A 24,367-nucleotide genomic window follows, 5' to 3' on the forward strand; every position below is an offset into this window, starting at 1 on the left:
TTATACCCTGATAACAACTAACAACCTGACCCGGATAACAACTAACCTGCTGACCCTGTTAACAACTAACAACCTGACCCTGTTAACAACTAACCACCTGACCCTGTTAACAACTAACCTGCTGACCCTGTTAACTAACCAGCTGACCCTGATAACAACTAACCTGCTGACCCTGATAACAACTAACCTGCTGACCCTGATAACAACTAACCTGCTGACCCTGATAACAACTAACCTGCTATGGCCTCCCGGGTGGCGCAGTGGTTAAGGACGCTGTACTGCAGCGCCAGCTGTGCCATCAGAGTCCCTGGGTTCGTGCCCAGGCTCTGTTGTAACCGGCCGCGACCGGGAGGTCGCCTAGCGTCGTCCGGGTTAGGGAGGGATTGGTCGGTAGGGATCTCCTTGTCCTTGTCTCATCCCGCACCAGCGACTCCTGTGGCGGCCCGGGCGCAGTGCGCGCTAGCCAAGGTTTGTTAACCTTGTTAACAACTAACCTGCTGACCCTGTTAACAACTAACAACCTGACCCTGATAACAACTAACCACCTGACCCTGTTAACAACTAACCTCCTGACCCTGTTAACAACTAACAACCTGACCCTGTTAACAACTAACCACCTGACCCGGATAACAACTAACCTGCTGACCCTGTTAACAACTAACAACCTGACCCTGTTAACAACTAACCACCTGACCCTGTTAACAACTAACAACCTGACCCTGTTAACAACTAACCACCTGACCCGGATAACAATTAACCACCTGACCCTGTTAACAACTAACCTGCTGACCCTGTTAACAACTAACCACCTGACCCTGTTAACAACTAACCTGCTGACCCTGTTAACAACTAACCTCCTGACCCTGTTAACAACTAACAACCTGACCCTGTTAACAACTAACCACCTGACCCTGTTAACAACTAACCTGCTGACCCTGTTAACAACTAACCTGCTGACCCTGTTAACAACTAACCACCTGACCCTGTTAACAACTAACCTGCTGACCCTGTTAACAACTAACCACCTGACCCTGTTAACAACTAATCACCTGACCCTGATAACAACTAACCTGCTGACCCTGTTAACAACTAACCTGCTGACCCTGTTAACAACTAACCTGCTGACCCTGTTAACAACTAACCTGCTGACCCTGTTAACAACTAACCTGCTGACCCTGATAACAACTAACCACCTGACCCTGTTAACAACTAACCTGCTGACCCTGTTAACAACTAACCTGCTGACCCTGTTAACAACTAACCTGCTGACCCGGATAACAACTAACCTGCTGACCCTTTTAACAACTAACCTGCTGACCCTGTTAACAACTAACCTGCTGACCCTGTTAACAACTAACCTGCTGACCCTGTTAACAACTAACCTGCTGACCCTGTTAACAACTAACCTTCTGACCCTGATAACTAACCAGCTGACCCTGTTAACAACTAACCTTCTGACCCTGATAACTAACCAGCTGACCCTGATAACTAACCTGCTGACCCTAACACTGTTAATTAACAGGGTATTGGTGTATAAATGGAGGATAGGTAATGAATGCACCTTTAAATATCAAAATGATGTCCCTCCCCAAATGTGCGCAAATGTAATTAAAATAACCAGCAGCAGTTGCCTTCTTTGAAGAAGCTGAATCTTTATGCCTTTATTGCGACTTTGTTAACACTAAACTTAAATTGAGTGTCGTTGCATTGTTACAATGTTGCACATTGCTCACTAGATGGCACTATAACAAAGTCGATAGAGAAACTGAATGAGTCTTCTGACATAATTTATTATAGCAGTTTTGTTAAGTAGGCAATGCAGCTTCTTAACTTCTACGACAGCAAATTAGAATGCACGAGGTTTTGAATTCTTTACAAAAGTAGGGGCAACTGCATTTTTCCAGTACGCATGATTTTGTATCCTTTCTGAAAGCAGGAAGCAGCACGCTGTTAATCCCAGTCAGACAGATATCAGTATTTCCTGGGAAGGTCAAATCAACTGCATTGTTTACAAAGGTGTTTTGATTGTGTCTTTCGGTGGCTACAAATTCATTCAAACGAATGTCAGTGACTTTGGCCCGTGATCTTGGATTACCGATGGACCAACAGGTTGGTGAAGATCATTAATTGGCATTTGAAATAAATCAGTTAAAGACTAACTTTCTGTTTTGACAATTTACATTTTTATATGTAGCTGAGCTACCTTCTATATGTTTACGGAAACATGAATATGCTTTGACAGTGATGTATGCACAGTAGCTATTGAATGACACACACAACATGGAATTTGATCATCACATGCTCTTGGCCTATAAAGGGATCTTGGCTCTTTCAGTATGGCTTGTATGGAAAGAGTGCGGATGTTGCCAAGTTTTCCAGAGACACCAATTCATCAATGGAAACTAAATGCATTGTATGTCAGTCAATCAGTACTGAGAAGGCTGGGAATATGGGGTGATAAACAGACAAAAGGAGTGTCCGATTTCAGCCTATTTCACTGTAACGCATTCATTTTAGTGCTGCTTCTAATTGTCTAGTTCAGACTACAACTGCAAAGGACTTGTGACATAAACTGCTGAAATCACATAAAACATTTAATGGTTTCAGTTCTGCAGCTATAATGACGTGATGCATGTGTATAATATGAACGCGTGTTGCTCTCATATGCGAAGCTATGCAGGAACTGGTGACAGGTCGCTTTTCAGACCGCCCATTAGAAAGTCACACCTCTATTGTAGATGCCAAAGGGATATGAGTGCAGTTACTAAGTTTTTTTTAATTACATATTTTGTTTAATCTAAAAAGGCACTTATTTTCAATACAACAGCACTAGGCCACACACCCACCCCATCATAAAGTGAACTGTGCCACTCCTCAATTGAGTTTTCTCAGTGACCTATTGAAGGGTATCTTCAGCACACATGAAACCAATTTGCCCAGAAATTCCCCTCAAGCAGGGAAATTCAATTAAAGGGTGTTTATCTTGTATCTCCTGAGGTGGCTGCCTTTACAGAGGAGACAAGCTACAAGCTATAGCTGTATTTCCTCCATCTCTGCTTTGTTGTTTGGTGAGGTGATGCCATAGTTGCTTTTGATGACACCCTTTTTAATGGTTTCTCAGAGCAGAGGACACTCTCTCCAATTTGGTTTATTTTCCTAGTAGTGATCAGGTGAGCTGTGTTTCCAGCCTGCGAACCTCTTGGCTTGTTGTTGTAAATATCTATTAAAAGGTGATATAATATAATAAGCAGGATGTCATGTGCTCTTTATCTTGTTAGCCAGCTGCTGTGATCAAGGGTATAACAACTTGCCCAAATGAACAAGCTAAGGAGTGTGACTCATGTTTCTGAAGAACAATCTCTTTCTGTCTCTCACCCTCTCTCTCTCTCTCTCACCCTCTCTTTCTCTCTCACCCTCTCTGTCTCTGTCTCTCTTTCTCTCTCTCTCTCTCTCTCTGTCTCTGTCTCTCACCCTCTCTCTCTCTCTTTCTCTGTCTCTCTCTCACCCTCTCTCTATCTCTCTCTCTCGCTTCCTCCTCCAAAGCACAAATCCCATGCTTGGATGTGATTCCACCATTGTGAGCCTGATGTACAGAGGAGGAAGGACCGGTTCTGATGGCAGACCATCTTCCCTCAGGGCTACTGGAAGCGTGTGTTGTTGTCGGAGCCTCTGGGGATAAACTCAAGGATGTCTATCAGGTAATGGCAATCAGCAAATGTCTTTTTTAATACATACATTTATTAGAGAGGTGAGCTGGATCGTGGATTAGAAATGTAAAATGGAGGTTAACATGGATTGTTCTGTTTAGTCTCTACAGCAGGGCAACAGCACAACAGACCTCCTTATTTTAGACCCAGAGGTCTTGCAAGTCCACGTGCCTCCGTTTGTGACCAAAGAGAATGCAGATGAGTCTGGTGTCCCCAGAACCTTCAGTCGAGTCCAGTGCAGACGGTCCTTCATCAAGAAGAAGGAGAGGCTAGTGGTGGCTCCTAGTGGCCCTGGAGGGGCCGGGAGCAGTGAGGGGGCCACTGTCACGGAGGATGTCAGCGTCCCCAAGGACATTGACCTCATGGCCCTGCCCCAACTCTGCTTTCCAGGTAGAGGTATATTGTGAGGCTGATAGCCAGTTAAATGTGTCATTGTTGGGAATATAAAGATGACCTGAGGTAAACACCATACCAAAATGAAGGCTGACAGACATCCCTATGTACAATGTCATTAAAACATTAGCTCAAAGACATCGCCCAATGCACTGTCTAACAATAGAGAGATACAAATAATCCTTACTTTTCTGAAATCAGGGGGGCTTCAAGTAACAAATGAACCAAAAGAAGAGCGTTTTCACTTTCTAGTCTTCACGGATGTGTTCGGTAACCAAACCCATGGAGTGGTGGTTCAGTGTTGTAGACCATTTCAGGTGGGAGTCTTTCCTTTTTATTCTCCTGCAGAAACATGTGATCCTTTTCATTATAAAGCTGTGCAAAACAAAACCGTGTTAAATGCTTTCGCTATGACGCTCCTTCCTGTGAAAGACTCAATGCTCACACAGTGGATTTGTCACTTCTGTCCTCGTAGGAAGGGTCAGTGTTCTATCAGAATGGACACTGGTCGTCCACCAGGACCGCTAAGCTCTACACTGCTTTTGCCATCTGTGTCATATCCAAGCATCCTTATTACAATGCTCTGAAGGACTGTCTGTCTTGGTAAGGGTCAGTACGTCTTCAATACAGCCCGTATATGTGTGTTGTCGTTTCTTAAATCATTCTCTTCTGTACACTTCTGTAGTTTGCTGGCGCAGCTTAGAGCAAGCAGGTTGTCTGAAGAGAGGGTGAAGGAATTTGCAGCCAAACTGTCTCTAGTGCCCATTCCACCCCCTGGACAACTACATGTGGTGAGCTGCTTTATGTTATCCAGTTCATCGATCCAAACTGCTAGGCTGCCTGAAGTTCCAGTGGTTGGTTGTATTTGAACACCACTCACTCTACATGGACTATGCATGGTTGGGGTTTGATTATTCCTTGGTCCTTCATTTCTCCCCCCCTCTCTCCATCCTACAGTCAGAATAAAAATGACAAAAAAAATACAAACTACTACTACCACCACCAACACCTTTTCCTTATTGTGATCTGATATTGATGATGTACTCACCCCTGACTGTGCCCAGGTGTTCAACCTGAGACCCCTGATGATCGTACTGCCTTCCAGAGAGGATAAGGAACACCCCGCTGTAGACCTGGACCTCCATTTGCCCTTCCTGTGCTTTAGATCCAAACAGATTTTACAGGTGAGTAGAGAGTTATGTTCAGATGGGTAACATCATTTTCTACGATGAGCCATTCAACTGAAGTGTTCGGAGTGATGTTTTGACTTCTGCCCTGCCTGACAACAACTCTGTTTTTCTGCTCTGCTCTACTCTTTCTACTCTCCCCTTTCTGCTCTGCTCTTTCTGTTCTGCTCTCCTCTCCTCTTTCTGCTCTACTCTTTCTACTCTGCTCTACTCTGCTCTTTCTACTCTGCTTTGATCTACTCTTTCTACTCTGCTCTTTCTGCCCTACTCTGCTCTTTCTGCTCTGCTCTACTCTGCTCTCCTATTTCTGCTCTACTCTTTCTACTCTTTCTACTCTACTCCTCGCTTTCTGCTCAACGTTTCTGCTCTTCTCTTTCTGCCCTACTTTGCTCTACTATTTTTGCTCTACTCCTCTCTTTCTGCTCTACTCTGCTCTTTCTACTCTACTCTGCTCTGCTCTTTCTGTTCTCTGCTCTACTCTTTCTGCTCTACTCTGCTCTTTCTGCTCTACGCTGCTCTTTCTGCTCTTTCTGCTCTACTCTTTCTGCTCTACTCTACTCTTTCTGCTCTACTCTTTCTGCTCTACTCTTTCTACTCTATTCTGCTCTACTCTGCTCTTTCTACTCTACTCTTAATGCTCTATTCTACTCTGCTCTGCTCTACTCTGCTCTTTCTGCTCTACCCTGCTCTACTCTGCTCTTTCTGCTTTACTCTATTCTGCTCTTTCTGCTCTACTCTTTCTGCTCTACTCTGATCTACTCTACTCTTTCTGCTCTTAATGATCTACTCTTTCTACTCTGCTCTGCTCTTTCTGCTCTGCTCTTTCTGTTATACTCTGCTCTACTCTTTCTGCTCAACGTTTCTGCTCTGGTCTTTCTGCTCTACTCTTTCTACTCTACTCTGCTCTTTCTGCTCTATTCTGCTCTGTTCTTTCTGCTCTACTCTGCTCTTTATGCTCTACTCTTTCTACTCTGCTCTGATCTCCTCTACTCTTTGTGCTCTGCTCTTTGTGCTCTGCTCTTTCTGCTCTGCTCTACTCTACTATGCTCTGATATACTCTACTCTTTTTACTCTGGTACTTCTGCTCTACTCTGCTATTTCTGCTTTACTCTGCTCTACTCTGCTCTTTCTGCTCTACTTTACTCTGCTCTTTCTACCCTGCTCTCCTCTCCTCTGGTTATATTGACCCCTGGCCCTGTGTTGGTTTGCCCAGATCATCACTGGTATTCTGATGGAGCAGAGGTTAGTGTTCTTCTCAGCTGACTGGGCCCGCCTCACCCTGGTGGCAGAGTGTTTCATGTTCTACATCCACCCCCTCCACTGGCAGCACCCCTACGTGCCCATCCTCTCAGCCCAGATGCTGGACTTCGTCATGGCCCCCACCGCCTTCCTCATGGGCTGCCACCTCAACCATTTTGAGGAGGTCGCTGCGGTAGGAGGCTTTGTATTAGTAGTAGTAGTTTCTTTATTGCAACCTTGGTACATCCTTTATATAACCATGCTTTTGTCTTTGTGTAATTTGATGTAGGACAACAATATGATTTTCATGATGCCGTTGTGTCAAGTGTCCAACTGTCCATAAACAGTGTTTAGACCTACTTCTTGGTTGTACTGTCTTGTTCCGTTTCCAAACAGTTGAAATGTCATAGCAGTTGGAGAAAGAAAAGCTTTGACTTTTGAATGTTTTTGGAACTCTCTATTCTCTGTGACAGGAAACAGACGACCTGATCTTGATTAATATTGATGATGGAACAGTGTCTTCTTCCTGCTCAGAGACTGTCGACCTACCAGACGTCCCCTTCGTTTCTGCAGAGTGTTTTACCAAGCGGTAGGATGAAGATTACAATTTGATTAGATTCTGAAATGGCACCCTATTCCCTATATAGTGCCCTACTAGGGAATAATGTACTACTTACGGGCACTGTTAAAAAGTAGTGCACTAGATAGGGAATAGGGTGCCATTTCAGAATCTAATTGTAATCTTCACATGCTTCATAAACAAGAACTGTGGACTAACAGTGAAATGCTTACTTGCGGGCCCTTCCCAACAATGCAGAGAGAAACATGTAGAACAAAAGAATAACAGGAGGTATACATAGACAATGCAGACTATGTGCTCTGTTCTGTGCTGAAGATCCCTACAACTGAAATGACACATCCATTGCCTCAATAACACAGAATGAGGTTATTGATAGGTAGAATATCACATCAGTTATCACTCACAGTCATGCTTATATAACATTGTTTTTGTGGCAGTGAGTGAACAACAGTTTTCTTTTCCTGCTGCTCTACAGGAGGAAGGGCCTCCAGCTACAACATGATCTAGAGGTGTGTCACCAAGGGGCCGGCACAGACGTTAATGAGATGCGCATGCTGAGGAGACAATGGCAGCAGAACCTGAACTGGGAAATAAAGAAGGTTACCTTGGAGCTCATTGTCAACATGTTCAGGTCAGTCATGCTGTTCAGACTCCCTTTCTGAGGTGCAGGGCTTAAAGTATGACATCATCATACACATCGGGTGGACTTCCTGCTTACAGACATCAACAAGTGAATTCAAATCTGTCAATACTGCTCTCGCTTGAGTAATGCTCACACTGGAAAGAGCCAACAGTGGCATATGTGAGATTATGTTGGTGTTGTACCTGTAAGGAGGAAGTCAACCCGGTGAGGTGTAGGAAGATGTTCTATTTCCTGGTCTTTAAAGGCACTAATGTAGCCTGTGTATTAATGGTCCGCTGTATTTCTGCCTTTCATCAGGGATGTCAGTGGTCACCTGAACTATGAACACCGAGTGTTTAACAGTGAAGAGTTCCTGAAGACCAGAGAGCTAGCTGACCTTCCCTTTTACAGAAAGGTACATGTTGAAGTAGCCTCTCAGATCACGATCACTATAAAGAGTATGGTTGATTCCTACACTCAATTTATACATGCGTATCCGTATAGGTCTTGGAGACACACATCTTTCATTCATTCCTGAAGGACCGCCTCAATAGGAAGATGGATGCTTTCACACGCATGGAAGTCAACACTCGCTCAGAGACACAGAAGTAAGCTCTCACTTACAATATCCCTTTCCTGCTTATCCCTTCCCTTCCCCTACCCTCCAACTCACTTTTCTCCCTGATGGTACAGTGATGGTTAGAACGAAGCCTGAGTTATGGCACCGCTGGTAACCTGCCTGGACATGTTATGGAATTCAGTCCAATTATTAATTTATAGAACACACCGCTGCAAACCTGCTTTGTTAACATCAAAGGAAGAGTTTCTCCACAAGTCTGATCCAGTTATCCAGTCTGTTGGATGTTGTATTGTTGTTGAATATTTGAATGTACAGCAGAGGCGTTTTTCTCAAACTCTTCGAGAACCACCATCCATTTACAGTGTTTGAGAGCTTCGATGATTAGTTGACCAGCTAGCCTTGACGATTAGTTGACCAGCTAGCCTTGACGATTAGTTGACCAGTTAGCCTTGACGATTAGTTGACCAGTTAGCCTTGACGATTAGTTGACCAGTTAACCTTGACGATTAGTTGACCAGTTAGCCTTGACGATTAGTTGACCAGCTAGCCTTGACGATTAGTTGACCAGTTAGCCTTGACGATTAGTTGACCAGCTAGCCTTGACGATTAGTTGACCAGTTAGCCTTGACGATTAGTTGACCAGCTAGCCTTGACGATTAGTTGACCAGTTAGCCTTGAAGATTAGTTGACCAGTTAGCCTTGACGATTAGTTGACCAGTTAGCCTTGACGATTAGTTGACCAGTTAGCCTTGAAGATTAGTTGACCAGTTAGTGCTGGAATAGATCAAATAAGTGAAAGAGACTGACTAGGGATACTGGAGGAGTGATTTGGGAAATTATTGAATTCTATTACATAGTACCCCACTGCAAACATGCTACATATATGTCTGGGGGAGACTCAGTGAGAGGTTTAAGGTCTTGTATGGTGTTCTGGGTCTTGCATGGTATTCTGGGTCTTGTTTGGTACTCAGTCCTGTATGTATATTAGGGTATTGTATGGTTTTCAGTCCTGTATGGTATTTAGGGTATTGTATTGTACACAGTCCTGTATGGTATTTAGGGTATTGTATTGTACACAGTTCTGTATGGTATTTAGGGTATTGTATTGTACACAGTCCTGTATGGTATTTAGGGTATTGTATTGTACACAGTCCTGTATGGTATTTAGGGTATTGTATTGTACACAGTCCTGTATGGTATTTAGGGTATTGTATTGTACACAGTCCTGTATGGTATTTAGGGTATTGTATACAGTCCTGTTTTATATGTGTCTGATGTCAGAATGAAGGCGATGACAGACAACCCCAGGAGGCCCACCATGCAGGAAATGGCCAGGAAGTATAGCAGCGACCCAGAGATCCGTCTGAACAAGAGGCTGGGGATGAGCCTCCCCAACCTGGGAGAGGAGCGCCATCTCAACCTCCTCAGACAAACCTCCCTCAAGAAGACCATTATCCCTGAAAGTGGTGAGTACACTCTTAGAAAATGTGGTCCCAAAAGGGTTCTTTGGTTGTCCCCATAGTGTAACCCTTTTTTGTTCTAGGTAGAACACTTTTTTGGGTTCCATATATAACTGTCTGTTGAAAGGGTTCTACATGGAACCCAAAAGGCTTCTACCTGGAACCAGAAAGGGTTTTTCAAGGGGTTCTCCTACCCTTTTAGGTACTAGATAGCAACTTTTTTTTAGAAAGGTTACAAAATTCCAGAAATTTTCCCCAAATTCCCAGGTTTTCCAGAAATCCCAGTTGGAAGATTAGTGGAATTAGAAAGGAGGAAGCATGAAATCCTCCAACCAGGATTTCTGGAAATCCAGATTTTGCAACCCCTGCAGTGGGAGAAGTAATAATAGCTACCCACTGATTAACACATATACTGTGATGTTTAACTTTACACGGTTACATTAACATTACTCTTTCTTTGACTCTTTACTTGAAATGTCTATTGGACTACTCTACATAACACTGTCATAACGGATGTCATAACAAGTCATGTCTGTTGTTGTCAGCTAATGAAAACTGACTTTACACTGACTTTACACTGGAAATGTCTATTGGACTACTCTACATAACACTGTCATAACGGATGTCATAACAAGTCATGTCTGTTGTTGTCAGCTAATGAAAAGTGACTTTACACTGACTTTACACTTGAAATGTCTATTGGACTACTCTACATAACAAGTCATGTCTGTTGTTGTCAGCTAATGAAAAGTGTTATAACACAAACTATTTAGTGTTACGTGACTCTTATAACAGATGGTTAAAGTAAAGTGTAGGTCAGCCTTGACTTCTGTGAACAAGAAGATTCATCTTAAAAGGAATTTTCACAAATGTTGAACTTCATGTTCATCCTCAATGTCAACATATGTTAAAATGGCATCTTTCTATGTTCATCCTCAATGTCAACATATGTTAAAATGGAGTCTTTCTATGTTCATCCTCAATGTCAACATATGTTAAAATGGAGTCTTTCTATGTTCATCCTCAATGTCAACATATGTTAAAATGGAGTCTTTCTATGTTCATCCTCAATGTCAACATATGTTAAAATGGAGTCTTTCTATGTTCATCCTCAATGTCAACATATGTTAAAATGGTGTCTTTCTATGTTCGCTAGTAAAACATATAGAGGGAGATAAGTGTTTCCAATCACATCGTTGTGCATCATGTGATTTTAACCAATTATGAGGAGGCATTACCTACTAAATGCCTCCTGATTGGTTGATAATGTCATTGGAAACACATCTTCCTCACTTATTTTACTACAGATCATAGAAACACGCCATTTTCACATATGTTGATGTTGAGGTGGTGCTGGAGATGATTCATATAAAGTAGACCCTTTTTGTTTGCAGTTTCACTCTTTGTCTTTTTCTACACAGCCTTCAAGATCCCGCCCAAGCCTGTGAAGATCTTCAAGCTGCCAGAATTTCCTCCTCCCATGGTGCACCACCATGTCCAGAACTACTATGGAGAGTTGATGATACTACTGGGGAAGGCCATCTCCTGTGTTCCTCCTGAGAACTCCACCCTCCTGGCCAGGTACTTCGTTTACAACAGGGATTATTCATTTTATTAAGTCACACTTTAAACACACTACATCTAAAAAATATTTTTATTTATTTATTGGGTATTTGAAAAGTCCTCAGAGTGACCGGACCACCAAGTTTATAAAGGCAATGCTCCTGCTGATAGCAACGAGAGGTGGGCGAGACAGAGAGAGGGCGCGTTAGTGTGTCCAATCAGTCACAATACGCACTACATACATACTTCACAAATCGTTTATAAGTCCTACTACTCTCCATACAACTCTTTCCCTATTTCCAAGGTACTTCTACCTGCGCGGCTTCATGAACACGCTGTGTTCCAAGCGTCTTGACGCCCTCAGTGACTTCCAGAACCTCTACAAGACGGACATCGAGATCTTCCCCACCGACCTGGTAAAGGCGCTAGTGGACTCGCTGCAGAAGGACGAGTTCTCCCAGGTGGACCGGCGGCCAGAGCTCAAGCGGCTCATCTTCAAGGTGAAGACAGACAACGAGAGGGTGCTGGTCCAAGATGACGACCACGTGAAGAAGTTCCAGCTCCCTAAGACCCACATGCTGCAGGAGGACTTTGTGAAGCGCATCCAGGAGTCTGGGATTGTGAAAGACGTCGCCACCATCCATAGACTGTTTGAGGCCCTCACTGTGGGTAAGTTGAGACTTACCATCCATAGGCTGTTTGAGGACCTCACTGTGGGTAAGTTGAGACTTACCATCCATAGGCTGTTTGAGGCCCTCACTGTGGGTAAGTTGAGACTTACCATCCATAGGCTGTTTGAGGCCCTCACTGTGGGTAAGTTGAGACTTACCATCCATAGGCTGTTTGAGGCTCTTACTGTGGGTAAGTGAGTTAAGAGGTCAGGCCTCTCATTGACAGGACATGGAAATACATGAGCAGTACAGTATGGTTGTACTATAGCAATAAGATCACCCATGATAGTAAACGAGTGATTGATCTGTCAATACAGTTTGAAATACAGTACCACTCTGCCTAGGAACACGGTGTGTATCATCTTATTATCCTTACTTTATTAATAGGATCTTGTAAAAGTGACTTTGGATTCAGTGACTTTGGGTTTGAATTCTGCCATGAGGAGTCCCTCCAAATCAGTATTTTACATTGACTCCTCATTGGATGGTAAGCAAGACTGTCCAGTTTGTCTGCAGCATCCCATCGTATGATTGGTCAGCGGGACTCATGTGGCATCTCTTTTATTTTTTCTCTCTATCTTCATCTCTGCTTGGGTTTAACGTTCATTCCATGACATCTTACATGAGATGGATGGCTGTTGTTTCATGGGGTGTCTTCAGCTATGGAAGATGTATAAATGTGCTCTTTGCTTTGACAAAACACAGGGTTTCTGTTTACAATGGATGCTGTTTGAAGTAGCTTGTTTCTATTGGCTTGAATGACATGCATGAACATGAAAGTAAAATGATGGAATGCATTTTCATGGTTTTAATATGCGTTTGATGAGCATGTTCTCTACAGGCTGCTGAGACTTGTCATGCCTTGTTTACATTCACATCACCACTCTTACAACGAATGGCTCCTTGAAGACTGAAGACTTCTAAGAGAAGGTTACCTCTGTTTCCAGGGCAACAGAATCAGATTGACCCAGAGGTGTTCCATGTGTTCTACACCTTCTGTTTCCAGGGCAACAGAAGCAGATTGACCCAGAGGTGTTCCGTGTGTTCTACACCTTCTGTTTCCAGGGCAACAGAAGCAAATTGACCCAGAGGTGTTCTGTGTGTTCTACACCTTCTGTTTCCAGGGCAACAGAATCAGATTGACCCAGAGGTTTTCCGTGTGCTCTACACCTTCTGTTTCCAGGGCAACAGAAGCAGATTGACCCAGAGGTGTTCCGTGTGTTCTACACCTTCTGGAAGGAGACGGAGGTGGAGGCCCAGGATGTTCACCTACCAGCTGAGGTCATGGAGCACCTGGACAACAACGAGTGTGTCTACAAGCTGTCCTGCTCCGTCAAAACCAACCAGGGAGTGGGTAAGATCGCCATGACACAGAAGAGGCTGTTCCTGCTCACTGACGGGAGGCCTGGGTTTATCGAGATCACCAAGTTCAGAGACATAAAGGTGTGGTTACTCTATGTTTAGGCACTAGTAGTAGTACTGTTCAGGGATGAGTTCTCTAAAAGCTTTGTAGTCTTAAAATAATATTTGACAAGTATAGGCAATGGATGAAAGATGATCTTAGTGCTATGAAGCTTTTGGAAACTCACTCCGTAATGAATAATATGGAAGGGTACATTGGTATGACTACAGTGTATTGCCTTCAATGTTTGGCTTTGTTCAAATGAAAAATCTGCCATGATGACGATGACATATCTGATAATCCTCTCCTCACATTTCAGTTGAATGCATTCAGTTGTCCAACTGACTAGATATCCCCCTTTCCCTCTCGTCTCTGTCAGGAGGTGAATATCTCCTTTTCTCCTTTCCTGCTGCTGAGGATCCCGTCTCTGAAGATCAAGTGCAGTCTGAGGAAGGAGGTGTTTGAGGCCAACCTGAAGTCTGCGTGTGACCTGTGGAATCTCATGGTCAGAGAGATGTGGGCTGGGAGGACGATGGCAGACGACCACAAGGTAGGATATACGCTGGATCTCATTCAATAGGGTATAATGTAACCAAGTTGAATTCATTAAACTAACCCCTTCAGCTTGAAATCCCCCAACCCGCACCATGGAATTGCTAGCTTTTCGGTGGCGCAGCAAAGCTGTTAAGCAGTGCAGTGACTTCTGTTCCACTTTGTGGAACGTGTGGGTAGAAATATTAGCATAGTCCATTTCACCCTCCTGAATGCGTTCTGTGGTTATTCATAGTCTTGAAAAACATGTCACATTCTTTTATTACCTTATTATGAAGAAACTATAAGATCTGTTGGCACCTTAAGGGATATTAATCTTACAGTACAGGCTTGTCCCACCCCTCTGGCCTGATGGTTTCCTCCAGGCTTCCTAAAGGGATATTAATCTGACAGTACAGGCTTGTCCCACCCCTCTGGCCTGATGGTTTCCTCCAGGCTTCCTAAAGGGATATTAATCTGACAGTACAGGCTTGTCCTACCCCTCTGGCCTGATGGTTTCCTCCAGGCTTCCTAAAGGGATATTAATCTTACAGTACAGGCTTGTCCCACCCCTCTGGCCTGATGGTTTCCTCCAGGCTTCCTAAAGGGATATTAATCTGACAGTACAGGCTTGTCCTACCCCTCTGGCCTGATGGTTTCCTCCAGGCTTCCTAAAGGGATATTAATCTTACAGTACAGGCTTGTCCCACCCCTCTGCTCTGCTGGAAAGTATTATGTTTTGTCCTTATTATATTATCCGAATGTGATCTCCCAAACTTAATGTGATCTTCCAAACTTAATGTGATCTTCCAAACTTAATGTGATCTCCCAAACTTAATGTTATCTCCCACACTGTTTAATTGGCTGTACTCATTGTACATTGTAATGTGTAGTAGGTTGTGTGTTTATACTTGTAAGACTATGTCTCTCTTATAGGATCCTCAGTACAGGCAGTGTGTGTATAAATTGTCATGTTCCCTTTAAGGATCCTCAGTACAGTTGTCATGTTCCCTTTAAGGATCCTCAGTACAGGCAGTGTGTGTGTAAGTTGTCATGTTCCCTTTAAGGATCCTCAGTACAGGCAGTGTGTGTATAAGTTGTCATGTTCCCTTTAAGGATCCTCAGTACAGGCAGTGTGTGTATAAGTTGTCATGTTCCCTTATAGGATCCTCAGTACAGGCAGTGTGTGTATAAGTTGTCATGTTCCCTTTAAGGATCCTCAGTACAGGCAGTGTGTGTATAAGTTGTCATGTTCCCTTTAAGGATCCTCAGTACAGTTGTCATGTTCCCTTTAAGGATCCTCAGTACAGGCAGTGTGTGTATAAGTTGTCATGTTCCCTTATAGGATCCTCAGTACAGGCAGTGTGTGTGTATAAGTTGTCATGTTCCCTTTAAGGATCCTCAGTACAGGCAGTGTGTGTATAAGTTGTCATGTTCCCTTTAAGGATCCTCAGTACAGGCAGTGTGTGTATAAGTTGTCATGTTCCCTTATAGGATCCTCAGTACAGGCAGTGTGTGTATAAGTTGTCATGTTCCCTTTAAGGATCCTCAGTACAGGCAGTGTGTGTATAAGTTGTCATGTTCCCTTTAAGGATCCTCAGTACAGTTGTCATGTTCCCTTTAAGGATCCTCAGTACAGGCAGTGTGTGTATAAGTTGTCATGTTCCCTTTAAGGATCCTCAGTACAGGCAGTGTGTGTGTATAAGTTGTCATGTTCCCTTTAAGGATCCTCAGTACAGGCAGTGTGTGTATAAGTTGTCATGTTCCCTTTAAGGATCCTCAGTACAGGCAGTGTGTGTATAAGTTGTCATGTTCCCTTTAAGGATCCTCAGTACAGGCAGTGTGTGTATAAGTTGTCATGTTCCCTTTAAGGATCCTCAGTACAGGCAGTGTGTGTATAAGTTGTCATGTTCCCTTTAAGGATCCTCAGTACAGGCAGTGTGTGTATAAGTTGTCATGTTCCCTTTAAGGATCCTCAGTACAGGCAGTGTGTGTATAAGTTGTCATGTTCCCTTTAAGGATCCTCAGTACATGCAGCAGGCTTTGACTAACGTCTTGCTCATGGATGCTGTGGTTGGCTGCCTTCAGACCCAGAAGGCCATATTTGCCGCCTCCAAACTGGCATACTTTGACAGAGTGAAACATGAAGGTATGCATTATGGTCCAGATGCACTTTCAATTATTTTTTTGTTGCATATAAATCATCTGTAAGCTTTACCATTTGTAAGTTTAATGGTGGGGTTCCCGACTAAAACACAAACTCAATGGAGAATCATTGAAAATGTATTTAGTCCAGGAGTTTCCAGGAAACCACCCCTTGGACTTCAAGGATCAAGTATACAACTAAATCAACAACATCGGATGTGCCTCTGAAGAACAATAGTGTGTGAAATTCATTGTGATTTTCTGTAATCAGAATAGTGATTCATATTCTGATATGTCATTTTTTCTGCTTTCTGTTTTGTTGTCTGTAAGCAGTTCCTGTGATGGTTCCAAAGACAACATTGGAGACGTTGAAACACAAGATCAATCCATCACTAGACCTCCCAGCCCCACAGACTGTACATGTCTTACTCTACACACCAGGTGAGGGGAAACAGACGGCTGACTTTCTGTTACTCTACACACCAGGTGAGGGGAAACAGACCGCTGACTTTCTGTTACTCTACACACCAGGTGAGGGGAAACAGACGGCTGACTTTCTGTTACTCTACACACCAGGTGAGGGGAAACAGACAGCTGACTTTCTGTTACTCTACACACCAGGTGAGGGGAAACAGACGGCTGACTTTCTGTTACTCTACACACCAGGTGAGGGGAAACAGACAGCTGACTTTCTGTTACTCTACACACCAGGTGAGGGGAAACAGACAGCTGGCTTTCTGTTACTCTACACACCAGGTGAGGGGAAACAGACGGCTGACTTTCTGTTACTCTACACACCAGGTGAGGGGAAACAGACCGCTGACTTTCTGTTACTCTACACACCAGGTGAGGGGAAACAGACAGCTGACTTTCTGTTACTCTACACACCAGGTGAGGGGAAACAGACAGCTGACTTTCTGTTACTCTACACACCAGGTGAGGGGAAACAGACGGCTGACTTTCTGTTACTCTACACACCAGGTGAGGGGAAACAGACGGCTGACTTTCTGTTACTCTACACACCAGGTGAGGGGAAACAGACGGCTGACTTTCTGTTACTCTACACACCAGGTGAGGGGAAACAGACAGCTGACTTTCTGTTACTCTACACACCAGGTGAGGGGAAACAGACGGCTGACTTTCTGTTACTCTACACACCAGGTGAGGGGAAACAGACAGCTGGCTTTCTGTTACTCTACACACCAGGTGAGGGGAAACAGACGGCTGACTTTCTGTTACTCTACACACCAGGTGAGGGGAAACAGACGGCTGACTTTCTGTTACTCTACACACCAGGTGAGGGGAAACAGACAGCTGGCTTTCTGTTACTCTACACACCAGGTGAGGGGAAACAGACAGCTGGCTTTCTGTTACTCTACACACCAGGTGAGGGGAAACAGACGGCTGACTTTCTATCATAGTTTGTCTCTTATCTTCACTTCACATGTATCTGCTTGTAAGATAGAAGCTGTTTACATGCCAGTTAAGTTCATGTCCTAACATGTCCTGTAAGGTGCATGTCCTGTAAGGTGCATGTCCTGTAAGGTGCATGTCCTGTAAGGTGCATGTCCTAAGGTGCATGTCCTAACATGTCCTTTAAGGTGCATGTCCTGTAAGGTGCATGTCCTAACATGTCCTGTAAGGTGCATGTCCTGTAAGGTGCATGTCCTGTAAGGTGCATGTCCTAACATGTCCTGTAAGGTGCATGTCCTGTAAGGTGCATGTCCTGTAAGGTGCATGTCCTGTAAGGTGCATGTCCTGTAAGGTGCATGTCCTAACACATCTGAGTGGAAACCAGAGGAGCTTTGAAGCCGTAATAGTTGGCTGCAAATACACACTAGTGGAAAGCACCCCCAGACAGGTCTAATTGTTTGTCTACTCTCAGCTGTTTATGTAGATGAGTACATGTATTGTCAAAGTTTGTCTCATTTCTTCACACTTGTCAGGTGTGGTAACTTATGAACTTGTTGTACTGTACAGTGTGAGTCAACAAAACTTAATATATCACTGACCGGATCAACATTTGAAATTAGTTTTTACATTGGTTAAAAGTAGAGACTCAGAGCTACAAAATGGTATATCATACACTGCATTTTTGAGGAACAATGGGAAAGAAATTCTGCAAGTTGATAAAAAGTAAATGGAATAAAATATACTTCAGTATCAAAGGTAAAAGTATAAATAATTTCAAATTCCTTATAGTGAACCAGACGGCCTTAATTGTTTTATTTTTATTGCCGGATAGCCAGGGGTGCACTCCAACACTCCAACACTCCAACACTCCAACACTCCACTCCAACACTTCAACACTCCAACACTCCAACACTCCAACACTTCAACACTCCAACACTCCACTCCAACACTCCAACACTCCAACACTCCAACACTTCAACACTCCAACACTCCACTCCAACACTCCAACACTCCAACACTCCAACACTCCACTCCAACACTTCAACACTCCAACACTCCAACACTCCAACACTCCAACACTCCACTCCAACACTTCAACACTCCAACACTCCAACACTCCAACACTCCAACACTTCAACACTCCAACACTCCACTCCAACACTCCAACACTCCAACACTCCAACACTCCAACACTTCAACACTCCAACACTCCAACACTTCAACACTCCAACACTCCAACACTTCAACACTCCAACACTTCAACACTTCAACACTTCAACACTTCAACACACCAACACTCCAACACTTCAACACTTCAACACTTCAACACTCCAACACTCCACTCCAACACTCCACTCCAACACTCCACTTCAACACTCCAACACTCCAACACTCCAACACTTCAACACTCCAACACTCCACTCCAACACTCCAACACTCCAACACTCCAACACTCCAACACTTCAACACTCCAACACTCCAACACTTCAACACTCCAACACTCCAACACTCCAACACTCCAACACTCCACTCCAACACTCCACTCCAACACTCCACTCCAACACTCCACTCCAACACTCCAACACTCCAACACTCCAACACTCCAACACTCCAAGACACAATTTACAAACAAAGCATGTGTGTTTAGTGAATCCTCCAGATCAGAGGCAGTAGGGATGACCAGGGATGTTCACTTGATGTGAAGTGTGTGAATAGGACCATTTTCCTGTCAAAATGTAACGAGTACTTTTGGGTGTCCAGGGAAATGTAGGGAGTAAAAGGTACATTATTTTCTTTCTGTAGTGAAGTAAAAGTTGCCAAAAAAAGAATAGTAGGATCTGAAAGGCAGTGAAAAACCCACATATTCTGTTGTAATGCAGAGCTACAGTATATACCTTATACATATAATCTATATGCCTGTGGGAGTATCCATCGACTGGCTGACCCATGGATTGTGTATTTAACTTTTAGTGTATTTGATTTTGATGTAGACATTCGCAGATAAAAGCTGAATTGCTGTGACTGACTACAGTCTCTCTCTCTCTCTCTCCCTCTCTGTTTATCCAGGCCAGTTGAGTTACTCGGAGGCAGACGGAGATGGGAACCCCAAGCTGTGGTGTGCCCTCAGTGGTGGGAGGGTGGTTGTGTTTGATGCAGCCAGCTGGTCCATGCAGCAGAACTGTGTTCAAGTGGGATCCTCCCAACTGGTATGATGTCTGCAAGCAGACACACACCATTTCCCCTGCGCTCTCCCTGGACTATCACTTGAGCCTTCCTACTAGGCTCTGTTCCAATATCCACATTAGTGTAGCAGAACACTTAGAGAGAAGCATTGGATTTGGCCATACATTCTAAGGGTTATATGTGAGTGGATATTGGAACATGTCCTTTGTTTTTGTGAAATTGCTTACAAATATCCTTTGAAAAGAAATTGTTATATTGAATTAAGTACACAGTGATCTCTTTCTCTCGCTCTCTGTTTCACTTGTTCTCTCTCCATCTCTCTTTCTCTAGCTCTCTGTCACTTGTTCTCTCTCTCTCTCTCTCTCTCTCTAGCTCTCTTTCACTTGTTCTCTCTCTTCCTCTCTTTCACCCGTTCTTTCTCTCTCTCTCCCCCCCTCTAGTTCTGCTTCACTTGTTTTCTCCCTCTCCATCTTTCGCTCTCCCTCTCTCTCTCTTTCTCTCTCTCTCTAGCTCTCTTTCACTCGTTCTTTCTCTCGCTCCTCTAGTTCTGTTTCACTTGTTTTCTCTCTCTCCCTCTCTAGCTCCTCTCTCTCTCTCTCTCTCTCTCTCTTTTTCTTCTGTTGATAGTGTTTCCTCTTTTCTGTGGTCTCATGAGGTATGAACAGGAGTGCCTGCCATTCACATGACAGTGGATTAAACCTGGATATGTATGCGTCCGAAATAGCACCCTATTCCCTATATAGTGCACTTCCTTTGACGAGAGTCCTATGGGCCTTGGTCAAAAGTAGTGCACTATATAGGGAATAGGTGCCATTTGGGACGTATTTATGTGCTGAATACGTGGCTTTATTATGTGCACAGAACTGCATGCTGGGATTGGACCAGGATCAAGTATGGATTGGCTCCCAGGATTCCATCATTTACATAATTGACACTCGCAGCATGTCCTGCAATAAGCAGCTGACAGAGCACAGGCATGAGGTTATGGACTTTGCCCTGGAGGAGAGTGACAAGATGAGGTAAAATGTTACACATATAGTACCGTATGTCTGTGTCCCACAGTGCACCCTATTCCCTATATACTGTAGGGCACTCTTTCATGCTACAGTCACTTCACCCTCACAAACTGTTAACCCATGTGTGATGCTCAGGATTCTATGTTGAAGGAAGGATAATGTGTTAGAACTGCCTGTTCAAATGACCAATGCACCTATTGCAGAAAGGGGTTCTTCTAACTGTCCCACCCCAGTATCATAGTGCACCTATTGCAGAAAGGAGTTCTTCTAACTGTCCCACCCCAGTATCATAGTGCACCTATTGCAGAAAGGGGTTCTTCTAACTGTCCCACCCCAGTATCATAGTGCACCTATTGCAGAAAGGAGTTCTTCTAACTGTCCCACCCCAGTATCATAGTGCACCTATTGCAGAAAGGAGTTCTTCTAACTGTCCCACCCCAGTATCATAGTGCACCTATTGCAGAAAGGAGTTCTTCTAACTGTCCCACCCCAGTATCATAGTGCAAGAATGTTAGAACATGGAGTGTTTTTGATGTCCATTTCCAACCAGCAGATGGCAGCAGTGTACTTAAACTACTTCTTTACTTTGCCCTCAGTGAATCATCAGTAGTTAGACCACAATCAGGCTTCTACATGGTGCTTGTTTTAATCCAACTGTCCCTCTCCTCCCCCCCAGACAGACATACTCCTGTAGTGCCGATGGAACAGTCATTCTGTGGGACCTCTCAACGCTAAAAGTGAAAAAGCAGTTTCAACTGACCTGTGATAGGCTTATGTCCATTCAGCTCTTCAATGGAACACTGTGGTGCTGTAAGTAAACTCACTCAGTCATAGTTATACTCTAACTGTATATTATATTCTATTTTTTTATATACTCCTATGTATTATATACCCTGCCAATGATCAATTAACAAAGTGTGTCAATTGACCACAAGATAACATGCTAACAACAGCAAGTATCTAGACAGAAACCTTTGTTTGTTTTGTTCCCATCTGTTATGTTGACTAGGTGCCAGAGACGGCATCGTTGAACTGAGGAAGAACGGAACCCCACATCGTAAGATGACACTTCCTGAGGATCTACGGAGCATTCCCACTGAGTTCAGCAGCCTCATCCTCTTCTTAGAGGTAGTAGGCCCATGTTCCCTTCATCTTGGAGATTTCACTGAACCAAGATCTTTATCTCATACTAGGCCTTCACCATGGCCTCCAAGTGGCCTCAATAATCAAGCCAGACACTTATGTATTTTTGCAGCCTTCCAACAGTCAGTTTGCTTGTCAATGAGAGTGTCATGAGCTGATGGCTAAATCAGTCCACTGTGTGTTTCTTTCAGAGGGGCCAGTTGTGGACGAGCTGTTCTGATTCTGACGAGCTCTGTCTCTGGCACTGTGAAGACCTGACCAAGCCTTTCCTGAGGGTGCGGCTGCAGAACTGTACAGGGGTCAACTGTATGATCAAGGTTAAGAATCAGGTGAGAAAATAATGGTCTCAGTTGGATGTTCTTTGCGTGCTTTGCTGGTAACACTTTAATGGAAGGGTACCAACATAATAACCTCTTTAACACGTTACTATTAACACATACCAAACACATTCAGAAGATTCTGGCAACAACGGTCTTTCTCAGGTGGTGCAATTTCTACAAAAGCTTGTAAAGTAGCAGTTAAAATAGTACCGTACTTAGAAATGATACCATACATTCTACCCTACCATCATTATTTTATCTCTCATAGTAATGATCAGAGTGTCCAGAGCGAACTCTGAGTTTTATTTAGGTAGTGAATGTCACAGTACAACTGCAAATCCTCAACAAGCTTCTCTTCATTGTTTGTCTCCTCCCCCTCCCTCGTCCAGATCTGGGTTGGCTGCAGCGGGCCGAGCCCTGACCAGTGCAGGATGAGTGGGAAGATCTACATAGTGGACACAGAGAGCCACAGTGTAGAGAAGGAGCTGATGGCCCACACAGACAGTGTCCAGGCACTGTGCTCTGCAGAGGGCCGCTATGTACTCAGTGGCTCCGCCTGCCAGGATGGCAAAATCGCCATTTGGAAGGTTGAGTAGAGGACGAGTAGCCTGGTCCAGTATCTGTTTGTGTGGTTTTGCCAACTCTTTTAAGTGAATGAAATGTTTGGCACAACAATGACAGGAGTTTCCTAAACAGCAGAAATAGATGTGGGACCAGGTTAGAGGAAGAGCCCTGCAGACCCCGAGGAGTCCTACAGGTCTGAAGAGGCTATAGCCTCTCAAACTCAACTCTGGACCTGGAAGCCAGTTCCACTGCTTTGTTTCATTGTTCCCCTCTAATCAGGGACTGATTTAGACCTGGGACTCCAGGTGGGTGATTCCCCTCTAGTCAAGGACTGATTTAGACCTGGGACTCCAGGTGGGTGATTCCCCTCTAATCAGGGACTGATTTAGACCTGGGACTCCAGGTGGGTGATTCCCCTCTAGTCAGGGACTGATTTAGACCTGGGACTCCAGGTGGGTGATTCCCCTCTAATCAGGGACTGATTTAGACCTGGGATGCCAGGTGGGGGATTCCCCTCTAGTCAAGGACTGATTTAGACCTGGGACTCCAGGTGGGTGATTCCCCTCTAATCAGGGACTGATTTAGACCTGGGACTCCAGGTGTTTGCAATGAATTAGCAGGTAGAACAGAAAAGCAGCAGGCTCCGGAGGGGGTCAGAGTTGAATGTTCCTGCTATAGACTTAAATTGTTCTTATTTTCCCTGAACACCTCAGAGACGGTGAGCTTCTAAATGTTTTTTCAAAGCTTTGTTCTAAAATGTGCTTTTCCTGGATTAAGGACTCAAGGTTGGCCATTTTGTTTTTCACATCCTTCCACGTCTGTGTCCAAAATGGCCCCACGCTGCTCCACCTTGTTGTCTGTCCAACCCCACCACGCTGCTCCACCTTGTTGTCTGTCCAACCCCACCACGCTGCTCCACCTTGTTGTCTGTCCAACCCCACCACGCTGCTCCACCTTGTTGTCTGTCCAACCCCACCACGCTGCTCCACCTTGTTGTCTGTCCAACCCCACCACGCTGCTCCACCTTGTTGTCTGTCCAACCCCACCACGCTGCTCCACCTTGTTGTCTGTCCAACCCCACCACGCTGCTCCACCTTGTGGTCTGCCCCCCAACCCCACCATGCTGCTCCACCTTGTGGTCTGCCCCCCAACCCCACCATGCTGCTCCACCTTGTGGTCTGTCCCCCAACCCCACCACGCTGCTCCACCTTGTGGTCTGCCCCCCAACCCCACCATGCTGCTCCACCTTGTGGGCTGCTCCCCCCCCCCCCCCCCCCCCCCCCCCATCCCACCGTACTCAGCAGCACCACCTTGTTCGAAAATGTGAGGACCCTGCTACTCCCTATATAGTACACTACTTTTGACCAGGGCCCTATAGAGAATAGGGTGCCATTAGGGACGTAGACAGTGGACATTGAGGCTCAGGGAATGACATGATCATGAAGAACCCTGTCATCCTCTGTTCTCTTTATGTTGGGGTCTGCCTGTATATACTGGATGATGATGATGTAATAGCATTTCTCTGACTTTTTCACAATGTTTTGATTTTTTTTCACAAAAAATATTCTGGATACACTAAATGTCTTCTTTCAGATTCATATTTCTGCCTCACCCATGTCTTAGCTGTCACATACAATAAAAAAATGA

General features: G+C 44.4%; 1 protein-coding gene across 3 annotated transcripts; it reads left to right on the plus strand.

Annotated features, from left to right (window-relative positions):
* The first annotated feature begins 1,308 nt into the window (after positions 1–1,308).
* Positions 1,309–23,057, plus strand: LOC110520752 (DENN domain-containing protein 3). 3 transcript variants are annotated; one of them, XM_036965955.1, is made up of 25 exons: positions 1,309–2,109; positions 3,544–3,698; positions 3,809–4,097; positions 4,302–4,417; positions 4,576–4,703; positions 4,786–4,891; positions 5,165–5,284; positions 6,501–6,719; positions 7,000–7,115; positions 7,582–7,737; positions 8,047–8,143; positions 8,233–8,336; positions 9,590–9,774; positions 11,190–11,349; positions 11,636–12,000; positions 13,186–13,445; positions 13,784–13,954; positions 15,955–16,084; positions 16,411–16,521; positions 19,561–19,700; positions 20,539–20,696; positions 21,370–21,503; positions 21,703–21,821; positions 22,028–22,165; positions 22,546–23,057. In XM_036965955.1, exons 2-25 carry the CDS (start codon positions 3,615–3,617, stop codon positions 22,750–22,752), a joined length of 3,813 nt encoding a protein of 1,270 aa, XP_036821850.1. In that variant the 5' UTR covers positions 1,309–2,109; positions 3,544–3,614; the 3' UTR covers positions 22,753–23,057. The 3 variants fall into 3 exon arrangements, with proteins under 3 accessions (XP_036821850.1, XP_036821845.1, XP_036821855.1); XM_036965950.1 differs by having other exon boundaries at positions 16,414–16,566; XM_036965960.1 differs by having other exon boundaries at positions 16,414–16,521.
* Positions 23,058–24,367: the final 1,310 nt, after the last annotated feature.

This window comes from Oncorhynchus mykiss, chromosome 3 (genome assembly GCF_013265735.2).
Source record: "Oncorhynchus mykiss isolate Arlee chromosome 3, USDA_OmykA_1.1, whole genome shotgun sequence".
NCBI classification, from domain to species: domain Eukaryota; kingdom Metazoa; phylum Chordata; class Actinopteri; order Salmoniformes; family Salmonidae; genus Oncorhynchus; species Oncorhynchus mykiss.